This window comes from Catharus ustulatus, chromosome 14 (genome assembly GCF_009819885.2).
Source record: "Catharus ustulatus isolate bCatUst1 chromosome 14, bCatUst1.pri.v2, whole genome shotgun sequence".
Taxonomy (NCBI): Eukaryota; Metazoa; Chordata; class Aves; order Passeriformes; family Turdidae; genus Catharus; species Catharus ustulatus.
This window is the reverse complement of record NC_046234.1, coordinates 6,087,879-6,101,285: the sequence shown is the minus strand read 5'-3', so window position 1 is coordinate 6,101,285 and position 13,407 is coordinate 6,087,879. Positions and strand designations below refer to the sequence as shown.

The 13,407-nt window shown below is 47.7% G+C and overlaps 1 protein-coding gene across 5 annotated transcripts in view; it reads left to right on the top strand.

The window, feature by feature from the left end:
• Nucleotides 1-2,374: 2,374 nt before the first annotated feature.
• DCX (doublecortin) overlaps nucleotides 2,375-13,407 on the top strand; it is a 73,913-nt gene continuing 62,880 nt past the window's right edge. For 2 of the 5 annotated variants that reach the window (XM_033072718.2, XM_033072717.2), the window contains exons 1-2: nucleotides 2,393-2,569; nucleotides 4,077-4,467. In XM_033072718.2, coding sequence (XP_032928609.1) covers nucleotides 4,104-4,467 — 364 coding nt within the window. In that variant the 5' untranslated portion in view covers nucleotides 2,393-2,569; nucleotides 4,077-4,103. The other 3 variants (XM_033072715.2, XM_033072720.2, XM_033072716.2) reach the window with 3 other exon arrangements.

Here is a 13,407-nt window from a genome sequence, read left to right as displayed (position 1 = left end):
TACCTTCCTGGAGGAAAGATGATTCACCTGATTTGAAGTAGATAATTTAATCTGAAGAGCTAAATTTATCTTTCCTTTGCAGCTAGATGAAATTATTGATGGGAAGTAGAATTTTCTTTCCAATTCTCAACCACTCACGCTGCCTAAAATTGTTTAGATTATGATGTCTCAGGGCGTGAGTCTCTTCTGATGTAAATATGTTTTGACTGGCATTAACTCCTTAAGGCCAGGGAAGAAGCTCTGAAGAAGAAATGAAGTCAGGAGCAGGCCCTGGCTTTGCTCAAGAAACTGCTGCTTATTTCTGTGCTGATGTCTGTGGTTTGAGGTGATTCTGTTGTCACTTGGAGAGAAGCAAATATGGTGTGATTTCACTGAGGACATGTGAAATCAGTCTGGCTGCAAGGCTCTTCACCTCTGATGGTGCTCTGCCTTGTGAGATCCTCCAGGTCTTGTGGCAGGATTAAAGGAGGTGTTTTGGGCACTGTTTGGGAGGAACTCAAGGTTTTTACCCAAGATGAACATTACCATGATTTCCTATAGCAACCTTATCCTTCAATGAGGGACAAATTCCAGTTCTCCTGGTAGAGTAATTATTTAATTATTTTAAAATGCTTTCCAAAGGAGGTGCCTGTGCTTCAAAAAGCTTCTGTCCCTGTCCTGAGCAGACATGTCCATGCAGCCACACTCATTTCACAGCAGGTTTGGGCTCAGATGAGAAAGAGGGGCCATCTGTTAATGATGCTTGACACCCTTTGCTGTGCTCAGAACTTCCCATACAAGTCAAATTTGGGAGATTAACACATTGTGGTACAATTCCACCTGGGTCTACCTCATCCTGCCTGGTAATTTTGGTGTAGTACCTGGATCCTTAGCCATCATCCCCAAAATCTTCCTCCTCTCTGTCAAAGCTGTGTGTGCCACTGAAGGCTGAATGAAGACTCTTCTTTTCTCTATTTTTGTTGCTGCTGTACTTGGCTCATGCTGAATGATTTATATTTTTGGCAAATTTCTAAAGCATGGGCAGATTCATATTTACAGCAGTGTTGTGTTAAAGGAAAGAATTGTTAAATCTGGACAGAGTAAGCTCATGGTGATGAACAGCCAGGAATGATCTAATTCAGAATAGGACCTAATGGGAAGGACAAGGTTTGAAGTCCCACATACCTCTTGAAACTGCATCCAGAGACCTACCCTGGAGAGGAAATCCACCCTGTTCTTCCCCGTGGTGCTCTCAAGGGCTAATTCCTGAGGGAGGAGAGCAGATCTGTCTTCTATGCAGTGATCTGGCCATGCACACAAGGGAGCAGCCAAAAGCTCCAGCAGAGGATGCATGGGAGCCTTTGAATAAAAGGGTGGTGTCAGGGAATAAGAAACTTTTTACAAATGTCATGTGTGAAAGTTGCTGGCAAGCAGAGACAAACTCTCAGTGGGTTTGTGTCAGTGTTGCCTGGACTATCATGCACAGGGCAGACAAAGCTGGAATAAATGCTAACTTCTTCTGTGTAAATGTGATACTGCTGTGATGTGCCAAAATGACAACATCTGATGTTTTCACTCGAAACAGACGCAGTGTTGTTAGGAAAGATTTCCTTCTACAGATGGGAAAACTCTCCCATTTCCAAATCCCATTCTTTTCTAAAGCAAAGATGAGGCCAGCACCAGTGGGGTTAGGAGCAGGGTTAGTGGTGCTGCAGCATAGAGATCTCCACCCAGAAAGCAGGTGAAAGATTTTGCTGTCAAAGTGAAAGAGCCCAGTACAATTTTTTAACAGCTGGGTCCTCCTGTAGTGGAATCAGAAATAAACTTCTCTTATTATGGGACATGAGCCACGCTGGATCTGCTGGGTTTAAGTTGTGTTGAATGACTCCATCCCAATGCTCCTGGGGATTTGAATGAACTGGGATTCAGCGCTCTGGCTTTGGCTTGTGTCCAATGTTAACAGAGGAAAAGTATTCAGGGGCACCTCATACAGAACCACCAAGTGAATTCTCCCTTTCTGCTTGCCAGTGTAAACCACAGATGCTGTGTAAAACCAGCACAGGAGCAGGACTTTGCCCAGTTCCACTGGTCAGAGATTTTCTGTTGCCTTCCTGACGCACAGGAGTCTTGTGCCAGCACTGTGGGATTGTGACTGTGACCCCCCCTGTACTGCTAATCCTCTAGGAGGATTGGGGCAATTATCCTGTTTTGTTTTTTTTTTTTCTTTTTTTCCTTTGGTTGGGTCAGATGATTTCTTGATACAGCTGGATTTGAGGGGAGATTTGCATCCTTCCAAGCATCACCCCTAAACTTGCCCCTCTAAACCTTTTGTTTATTCATCTGCTGACCTATACAGAGCTGGAGTCAGCACCCCGTTTTGCCCTCACACACAGACTGTGAGCAGACGACTGATGGTGAGAGTGAGAATCACCGAGGCAAAGTTACCGTGAAGGGATGGAACAAGGCACTAGGACCTAGGAGGCGTCTCATCCACCCTGGCAGGAATTTCTTGCTTGGAGCTCAGACAACAAAGGCAGAGTGAGCCTGGTTTTCTTTCTCTGAGCATCTCCACCCTGCACGCTGAAAACCGGTGAGTAGAGCTTTCCTGAATGACTTGCATGCAGAAAAGTAACAGAAAGGAGAAATCTCTTTTTTTTTTGGTGCCTTACAGCATCTGCAGTTCATTTTAAAATCAAAACCCCTGCATCCTCTGATTCATTCCCGAAGTTGCTTGGATGTTTCATTGTTCAGTGCATGACACCAGGCTGAATCTGCCCCGGCTGGCATCGTGGGGGGAATGTTCCCAACTTGGGGTTTCTGTGTGGATCTCCTACATTGTCATCTGCCTCGCTGCAGCCTGGGGACAATGATTTTTTCTTGCATGGGTCACGCTGACATTGTAAAATACCGGGAAGGAGCTTCATTCCGGCGAGTGTAAAGGGCGGGGATGAGATAGCAACAGCTTTTCCTGGATTTGTACCTGGCTGCCAAGTGCTGTAAATCCCTTTCAGCCCTGTGTTATAACAGGAGAGCAATACGTGAGGTGCATGTGCCTGGTGCTGCTGGGGGAGTGGAAGGGTCTCTATTGCAGGGCTGGGGGATGTTCCTTCTCCTTTTGTGTTGGGATTTGGTGCAGGAGAAAGGTTTTTAAACTAGAGACAGTGCAGAATTCCTGCTCGCTGGGTGTCAGCTCCAGCCTCGGCTTTTCTGTGCTGGAAGCCCCCGTGCTCAGAACAATGAAAGGTGAGGAGCAGGGGCGGCGTGTCCCTGGGGCACGGGCACTTCCAGCTATTAAATCACTTAGGGCTGGGAGCGGGGGGTGCAAATAGTCCCTTTATTTTCTCCTCCTCATTAAACGGGAGCGAAAATGCAATTCAGAGGAGGCTCGGGCTGAAAAGAGCTTACCGAAGCTGCGTTTCAATGACAGATTTTTTCTTTGCAGTCATTTCTTCTCAGAGATGTAGGCTGGTCCTGGGAATTGATTGATGGGCTAGGAGGGGGCTGCGGATAGGGGGAAGGGTGGGCTGGATCTCATTGCTAACCCTTATTGAACAGGCTGTCACAAAGAAACTGCTTATTCCCCTGTGGCCATTCTTTCATAAATGCCAGTTTATTCTAATGTTAAACATTCAGATGCTCTGGGTCCTTCCGTGATTCGACAGATTGAAGGGCTGACTTACTGGGATCTCCTTGTTTTCTGTTGCCAAAGGAAACCTCACAGGGCTCAGAGGTTTAATTCATTGCCAACTGGTGTTTGGATGAGTTTTTTTGGGGCTGAGCTGTGATTGCCATGTATCCCTTTGGCCCCAGGTCCCAATTTGCTGCACTTTGAAAACTCCCAGGTGCAGGAGCAGGCAGCTCTCTACAAACGCGTTCCCTGCCCCCAGTAGTTGGATCGCTTTCAAAATGCGAGGACCCCTCCTCCTCTCAGTGCCCAGAATCGATACAAATCTGGGTCAGGGGAGGGGGCGCTTCCCAAATGCATCTGTCCTGCTCCAGACACAGCCCTAGTGTCATTCTGCTCCCCGGATCGTGGCTCTGCTGGGCTCTAACCCGTCCGTTTACCCTCCTTCTCTCCCCATCTCCTTCCTGCCCAGCTTCAGATCTCTAGGGTTCACCAAACTATGGAACTTGATTTTGGACACTTTGACGAAAGAGACAAGGCGTCCAGAAACATGCGAGGCACACGGATGAACGGCTTGCCCAGCCCCACTCACAGTGCCCACTGTAGCTTCTACAGAACCCGGACCTTACAGGCGCTGAGTAACGAGAAGAAAGCCAAGAAGGTTCGTTTCTATCGCAACGGGGACCGCTACTTCAAGGGGATTGTATACGCCGTGTCCTCCGACCGCTTCCGAAGTTTTGATGCTCTCCTGGCGGACCTGACCCGCTCCCTGTCCGACAACATCAACCTGCCCCAGGGAGTGCGGTACATCTACACCATCGATGGCTCGCGGAAGATCGGCAGCATGGACGAGCTGGAGGAAGGTACTGAGCATCCCTGCACAGCCTGCTGCAGTGAGGAGGAGGGGTGGGCAGGGGGCTGCACCAGCGAGGATGCCCGGGAGCTCGCGTTTGTCCCGGCTCTGGGGGATGCTGAGCCCCGCTGAGCGCTGCCGGGACGGGTGGCGGTGCCGGTGCCACCCCCGCCGTGTCCCCAGCGCGGCCGGAGGGTGTCACAGTGTGTCCGTGTGTCCTGCTCCTGGTTGTGTCAGTGTGTCCTGCTCCTGGCTGTGTCAGTGTGTCCGTGTGTCCTGCTCCTGGCTGTGTCAGTGTGTCCTGCTCCTGGCTGTGTCAGTGTGTCCGTGTGTCCTGCTCCTGGCTGTCTGTGTGTGCAGCTCCTGGCTGTGTCTGTGTGTCCGTGTGTCCTGCTCCTGGCTGTGTCAGTGTGTCCGTGTGTCCTGCTCCTGGCTGTGTCTGTGTGTCCGTGTGTCCTGCTCCTGGCTGTGTCTGTGTGTGCAGCTCCAGGCTGTGTGTGTGTGTGTGTCCTGCTCCTGGCTGTGTCAGTGTGTCCTGCGCCTGGCTGTGTCTGTGTGTCCGTATGTCCTGCTCCTGGCTGTCCGTGTGTCTGTGTGTGCAGCTCCAGGCTGTGTGTGTGTGTGTGTCCTGCTCCTGGCTGTGTGTCCTGCTCCTGGCTGTGTCCGTGTGTCCGGTTTCAGTGTTTGGGGAGCGTGTGCAGGGCTGTGTTGGAAGCTCTCACAGCCTCATTAGAGAGGCGCATTAATGAGCAAGCTTTGTGAATAGAGAAAGGCGTATTGGCCAGGTTGCTCTTGGTGAAATGTGGGGTTGATGCGGGTGTGTGTGTGCAGGAAGGCGCGAGGAGGGTTAATTCCAGGCGGTGTGGGGGTTCTGTGCTGCTCGGGAGGTGTGGAGCTGTGCTGTAAGGGGGCCTGGGGGTGTCGCAGAGCGATGTGTGCGCAGAGGGCACGGGGAGTTCATTGCTGCACACGAGCGGGTGCGAAAGGGAGGTGCCTCCTGTGGATTTGGGGAGCGTTTCCGCAGGGGCTGAGCCTGGGTGGGCGCTGTGGTGGGTCTGGGGGCATCCCCTGTGGGTCTGGGGGCATCCCTGTTGGGTCTGGGGTGCAGGGGATGCTCACAGCGTGTCCCCGTGTCCAGAGGGGGTGTGGCTGTGCCTGCTCCTCTGCTCTGTGCCACTGCGAGGGGTGAGCCAAAAATCAATGCTGCTCGGAAGGGGTGCCCTGGGGAAAGGTTGCTCAGCTGCCAGCCGTACCTGAGCCTGGGGTGTCCCCTGTGCTGCCCTGGGTGCTGCCTTTCCCGGGAGTGCCAGGACAAGCCCTGGGATGAAGCTGCCGGGATGGCCGGTCCTGCATCCTTCCTTTAGGATGGATAGAGGGCACCCACAGCCACGCTGCTTTGCTCTTCCCCGAGCAATTCATTCTTTGTTCGGATCCTGTTGCAGCAGGGGAGGTGCTCTTCCCTTTTCCTTGCTGCTTTTCTCCAAGCAGGCATCCTGGCCAGTTGGGTGACTACCGAAAATCCACGAGGCTTTTGCCTTTAGTGAAGACAATGGATGTGTGAGGCATGAACTGCAGGGGCAGCCTCGGCAGCGAGGCTTTGTGTGTGACCTTGACTAAAGCAGCTCTGCCTAGAATCCCTTCTCTGTCAAGCAGGATACTCATCTCCCCAAAATACTTTGCGGGGACAAGGACGTGGAATAAATCTTGGTTTCCATAGAGGAGTTTTCCTGGGAAGAAATCGCTGCCTTTCAGAGCAGTGATGCTTCCTAGTGGAGTTATTCTCAGCCCAGTTACAGCTGTCGAATGGAGGTGTGGCCTCCCTTAATTTTGGAGATTCTGCCATGTTTTATTCTGGGCTCTTAATATGGCCACAGCCTTTCTCTAATGGCAGCTCTCTGTCCTGCTTGTACCAGGTTTTATGCAAATCTTCAGAAATAACTCCAGGAGAATATGCACTTCTTTATTCTCTTTTTGCACTCTTCCTCCTCTTACACTCTTCCTGCTTTTTGTCAGTGAAGTTAAGAGAGGTGTAGTTGTTACACCTGCTTTAAATGGGTTTTGCTGCAGGTAAGGAGGCACCTAGTTCATGAAAATACATTTTGCTGGTTGAGGTACAGACAGGAGATGCTGGCATTTGGCTTTGTTCTGCCAAAATGGCACCTGGAAACAGCACTGAAGAAGAGGCACTGAAACCAAGATGAGATTTTCTGTGTCGCTGTGTCCTCAGCAGAGCATCATCTAGGAAAATAAAACCTGAGCAGAGTGGAGACAAATGAATCCATTTTTTTAACATTCCAGAGTAGGTCTGCACGCTGCTCTTGACCCCACCTTTCTAGGGGTGACCTGTGCTTCTGTTGTAGAAAAGCAATTTAAAACACTGTGGTTATAACCAGCCTTGTGGTGAACCCTGCCCTTAGCTTGAGTGTTTGCAGAGCTGTGTGCAAGGTACCTGCATGAAACCCAGAATTTGGGAGTAATTCTGCTGTGACACACAAGGACAGTGCTCACACAGTCAGGGCATGTCTGCCTCATAATTTGACCTTCTGCTGAGGGACTGAGGGTAACCAAACCAGTCCTTGTTGCTATAATGGGGCTAATTTGTCATTGTAATTTCCAACAAACTAGTAGACTCTAGGAAAAGTCATCAAAGAGGCTCATCTCAGAGGTTTGATGGCAAAAATCTGGGAATTACTGACAATACTTCACACATGCTCTGAGTACTTGATTACTTCTGATTTTAAAATGTATACATATATAGTGTAGCCTGAATGTAGTTCTGGAGGGCAGAGAATGATATTGCACAGTACCAATATCCTAGAGGCAGACATTTCAGGTGAACAGAATCCTCATGGTGTGCTGATAATTAACTGGGGCTTGGAATCACCCTTTTGTTCTCCAGACCCAGAGTTCTTCCCTGGCACTCAAGCTTGCTTTCACAATGAGAACAAGTGAAGTTTTTAATACTCTGTTTTTACATTCCTTCCATCTGTTGGGATGAGCTTCTTGGTCCTTTCCTAACATCTCACATTTTGGGAGCCCTCAGAACTCTGTCACACAGGTGCCTTTTGCTGCCAGCTGAGTTCTCCCTCACTGGTCACAGGTTGCTTTTTCCATCCTTTAGAAGCTGTCTCATCTCCCAGTGACCTTCTCTCAAAATCCACCCACATGATCATTTTTTCTTCCCCTTTTCAGTCCTAGCATCCTTATTCCATCACTGTAGTCATTGTCTCAATCTTCAGTTCCTATTTTCAGCATTCAGCTTTAATATATTTGTAAATAATGCACCTGCTGATGTTGATTAGGACTGCATTCCTCCTTAATCTCTCTGCTGGTTAAGTGCAGAGCAGAATCCTGTTCCAGCTCATCCTGGCAGCAGTGAACTGCTGACAGCAGCTCCCACTCATGTCCCACTGCCTTGGTTAGGTCAGGAGTGCATGTTGGCCCAAGGTGCTTCTATTTATTGTGGCAGATGATTTTTTTTGGAAAAGAGCACCAGGTGAGCTTTATTCCCCTTCATATATAACTGGTTCCAGTGACTAGGGCTTTGGGAAGTTGATTTATGTAGCTGCATTTACTGGTGAGTCACTTGTAACAGATAATTCTGTGCCTTGTGCTGTGATAAAACTTCTGAAATAATCACATGCTATCCTTTCCACCCTTTCTCAAGATGACTGTAGAGCAGCTCTCATTTCCTCCAAGATTCAGCTAAAATTTAGTTCCTTTGATATCTGGACATGGTGGTTTGGTCCTTGGTTCATTTTGAGCCTCTTCTTGTAGACTTGATGTGATGAGAAGTTGTCCCACCTCAGCTCTATTTTTTGTCCTTGAATGGAGAGCTGGGTAGAGGTGGAAGCTGATGTTGAGCATTGACTTCAGCAGCAAAGGTGGCTTAAGAAATGCTTCTCTTGGCCACTTGTTCTAGTCCTCACTGTCCCATAACTGGGGACAAAATTTTTTAGCCCTCTCCATAGTAATTTTGCTTCTTTCCTGTATCCACCTTCTTGATCTTGTCCATAATGAAATGGACAGTGAGGCACAACCTGGGACCGAAGGCAAGGCACATCCAAAGGTGGATTTTTGGAAATTTGCCCTTGTTTCATATCAAGCACTAGAAAAAGCTGAGCAGGATTTGTTTTGCTCCTTGTGGTTTCATTGCAACTGTCCTTGGGCTGTGTGAGATATTCCAGAAAGTGATTCCAAGCTTTTTGTATCCTGTCATGCCCTTGGGAATATTTTCCAAAATCTTGTCCAGGAGTATTTAAAAGTAATCATAGGAGGGGCTCCACCCTGGAGCTGTGCAGAGTGTGGTGTGTGCTGGGACTGAGGGGTTTGTAGGAAACATCCTGGAATCTCCACCCAATGAGTGTGTTCCAGTTTGCCTGGAAAAATGAAATGCCTTTAGTTTCACACTGAAACCTTGGTAACCTGTGGATTTGTTTTCTGTGGGTGTCTGTTGGCCTGATAGCTCAGCTAATTACATCCCACATAACAAAAATTGGGCTCTGTTTTATTTGCTTGCTCATCTTGACTGTCACTCTGGGACTGGTGTGGTCCCAAAATTCCTTATGGGCACCGTGTGGTTTTGAAGGTGATTTTTAATCAAGCATTTCTTCCACTTCTCCAGCAGAACAAGAGGTGCTTCTGTCCATGGAGGAGCCAAGGGAAGGGAGCTCTTCCAGGCTTCATTTTGCCACGCTGGAGCAGGTCTTTCTAACTGTTGTAGGTCTCTTTAACTCACAAAGCAGCAGCAAGTTCATGTATTTGAAACACAAGTCCTCCTCCTACACCATATGGAATGAACTCTGCAAGGTGTTAAGTCCACTTAATTCCAAGCTGGGCACAGTAGCACAATCTCAACTTTGCAACTGCAGAGCTAACAGCCAAAATAATTGACTGCTGCCCACAGAGACTGTTCATGGAATAAGTGCTAACACTTAGACATTCAAAATGGCCTCAATCCAGCTTTCCTGACTTTTCTCAAAAGACTTCTTCCCGCAGTTCATTATCCTTGGAAAGTTGCTGGTGCATGCTGAGGAAGGATAAGTTTTTCTGTCATTTTTGGTATTGTCACAGCGAGCTGCTGTAAGAGGGTTGGAGGATTAGAGCTCATCTGGAGCTTAGGGTTTTTCTAAGGAACCTTCTCTGAGGCAAACCTTATCTTTGCTGAGATCATCCCTTCTTTAGGAGCTGAATAATCTCCTTGTGCTTCCAGCAAATCAGTGGCACTGGGATGTGTCATGCACTTGGAGTAATTCTGTGTGATACAAGCCTGGCTTCAAATGGCAAATCTGATGGTCATGGCAGGAGAACTGGGGTCTGCAGTCAGCACAGCCTTGCTGAGGGCAGGCAGGAGGAGTGAGGAAGTGCCTGGGCTGGTTTGGTGGCACGTGTGACACCATGGTGACACTGCACATGCCCTGTGGGCTCTGGCTCTGCAGGGCTCTGAGCTGGCCCTGCACTAAACAAACTCTGTCCTTGGCACCTCAGGGACTTTGTCAGGATGATGCTGCCCACCCCCAGTGCATGAGTGGGTCTCTTTGGGGATTTTTTGGGGTTTGTTTGGAATTCACGACGTGGCTGTCCATTGTACCTCCTCATGGCTCGCACTGGGATTTCTGCACAGCTGCTTGCTGGCTCGAGAATTGTGTTCCTGAAAATATTTGTGCACAGATTTTTGTGCTTAGGGCTGGGGAGCAATGTTCTTCTCAGAGCTGTTTCTTTTGCTCGTGACAAGCTCTCACATCCACTTGCCATTCCTCCTGTTCTGCTGAGCACGTCATGCTGTGTCTGTCACTCACATTCCTGTGCCTGCCACAGTTGTACACCTTGACTTCTCATTAAAGGCTTAGCACAGACAGATGTGGCAGAGAAACCCACAGAGAACCCACTCCTCCCTCCATGGTCTCTCTATTCCCTGTAAGATTTCTCTTTTTTATCATCTGGCCAGTTAAAAGCTGGAAAGTTCACAGGTCTTCAGCCCATGCTTGCTCAGTGCCACCATGGTGAGGTTTGGGTAAAACTGCACTGTGGGAAGTGAAATCCACTGTGGAAAGTGTGCTCCTGGCTGGCAAATGCATGTGCCTCACTGAGGAACCTGAATGATGGTTTTGCTGCTATTTGAGGGTCATAAACTGAGTTAGGGAAGACATTAGTTGAAGTGGTTTTTAAATGAAGTTGAAGCTTCAGGTCACATTCTTAGGTCAGGGAGGAAGGAAAGGAAAGCTCCTCTTCCCTGGAGCTGTGCTGCTGTGACTGCAGAAATGATGCTGAGAAGACACTGCTGCTCTGGAGTGTCACTCCAAGGAAATTTCTCTCCAGTTTTAGAATCGAGTAAAGTATGGATTTTATTTGCTGGGGTTTGGGTTAAATGAGAAAAGAGAGAAAGAGAAGATTGCATTATCCACTTGTTAGTGTGAGCACAGCTTGAGAGGCCAGTGTGTGGGTCTGCACACGTGCCCAAGATCACATCTGTGGAACAAACCCTACAGGAGTTTTGCCTTCACCACTGCTTCTCTTTAGTGTAGAGTGGTGTAAATGCACCAACAGCTGTGGTGTGCAGTGAGGAGTTCAGAAGGGCTCAGCTGGAACTCAGAGTAATGGTGCTGCACTAGACAGATCAAGAATCCCTTCAGCTTACTTTAAATATGCAACTTGTTAATAGAAAATATGCTCCAGCTCCTCATGTGTCTACAGAACACAGTGCAGATGTGCACTCCCTTCACTGTGAAAATAACACAGATGGAGGACAAATGCAGATGAAAGCCAAGCCTTGCACACTTCAGTGCTGATAGTGCACTTCTGGTTTTGGGTGGGGAAGCAGAGGTGCAGGTGAGGTCAGCAGCTGGCACAGGGAAGCTGGGGCAGGGGTGGGTGACAGCAGCATCCAAATCACTGATTCTTAGTGCTGCATTTAACCAGAGAAATCTCTTTTCTCAGAGGATAATGCCCAGTTCTGCTGAGCACACTTAGGAGAGCTCTGCTGCCCAGGGATTATGGGCTTGGGAGGGCTCAGGTTCTTAGGCTGGTTAATTCCCTGGGAGCACTCCAGACTCCTTGCTGCCCTTCTCTCAGTCCTGAAACTGGAGAGAAGCCTCTGCTCTGCACCAGGTGTTGCTTGGCTGAAGCAGATGAATAAACCACAACTTATCACTTATTAATCAGAAAGATTTGAAGTATTCAAAGCTTCTGGAAAACGATATCCCCAGAGAGAATTTTGTATAATGTGTGATACTCTGGGGGTACATTTGAGTTTCTGTTGAGTCAGATTCACAAAATGTAGGGGATTAAGGAGCTCCAGCCATGGGCAGGCTGCATGGTTAGTTTACTGAGGGGTGCTGCTGTCAGCAAACAGAATTTTTACTGAACCTGCTGGTGGGATTATTGCTAGTTTGGGGTACACCAGCTGACAAAATGCCCAACTGAGTGTTCATCATGAACCTTGTCAGCTCTCTTCTGGATGTGTATTCCATCTGTAGAAGGGGAAACAGAATATCTGCTTCCTGTTGATCCAGGATTTTGGTCATTTTTATACAACTGATGGAGAAGAGCTGCAGTTGGTGATGTAAACACCATGAGTAGGCACCATGGGAGCAAACTAGGTACAAATGTGGGGTTAAAATAAGATGGAATCCTTCATCTTTTCTGTGGCTGCTTGTGACATCACACCCTGATCAGCAATAGGGACACAAATACACAGAGTGCTGTTATAAGCTTGTTAAAATCTATTTATTGTGTGTCTGTTGTGGTCTCACCGTGGGTTCTGGTGCCTCCAGAAGTGCAGTTTAGTCAGCAGAAGGAATTCCAGTATGAACTTTATCCTGGGCATGTTACACGCCTGGGCCATGCAAAAATCAGTGGGATGGTTCAAATCCATATTTTGCCAACTGGATGTCAAATCCTGTCCTAGAGACCTCTGGATGGGAAGCCAGACTTGGCTGTGGGAATTCAGAGATGTCTGAGCCTTGGAGTTTGCAGTCAGGGACAGACAAGGAAATGCAGCCAATCTGGTTTTTTTTGTAAAGAAGGATTTTTTTTTTTTAATGTTTTCCAAAATAGTTAAATCTCTATTTTGATTTCAAATGTATTGCAGTACATGAAGAACTTAATTCTGTAAGAGCAGACAAAGAAAACATCTGAAGAGACTCTCAAATCCTACAGGTGCCCATGTCATGCCTTCAGTTCCTATTAAAATTTTATCTAATGGTGAGACAAAAGCTTCTTCCTCCAGCAGTGAGTGACTTTTTTCAGTGCAGCCTGAGTCATTTCAGACCAGACAGCTACATTCCCTTAGGGATACTGGTTTACAGTCTCATTCTAGTAATAACTCTTCCAGCATCCATCAGATTTGCAGACCCAAAAGAAGCTCCTACAAATCCTTTAAGGTGCTTTTAAAACCTTAGATGGATAGGATCCTGTAAATTACAGACAAAGCCTGAAACTAATTTTGGGTGGGATAGGGAAGGGCTTTCTGTGAATTACTAAAAAGACCCTGTAACTCTTCTTTGCCATGTCTAAATTTGGGTTTAATGTATTTTTGGTTGGTACCAGCCATGTAAATCAAGGAGTGGTATTTGGTGCAGTGTTTAATCTCAGCTGCCACTAGGTCTGTTCCTTAATAAACCACTGATGCTCTAACAGTGCATATTTGTTATGCCTGCTGGATTTATCGAGGCTACTTTTAGTGGTGGCTGCTCAGGACAAGATTTTGATTATTTTTCAGGCATGATGCAGAAGGCATTTTGTGGATGAATGTTGATGTCCTCTTGGCAGGGAATGACACACTGAGGTAGTACCTAGGTCTGTAAAGGTTAAGGGGAAACTGAAACATTCATAAAATAATCGGGGTGGCCAAATGAATTTGGTGTTCTGAAGCTCTTGGAAAGCTTAGCTTCATCTTCAGGTACTTAAATATATATATTGATGATATTTATAACTCAACATCTTTTAACCC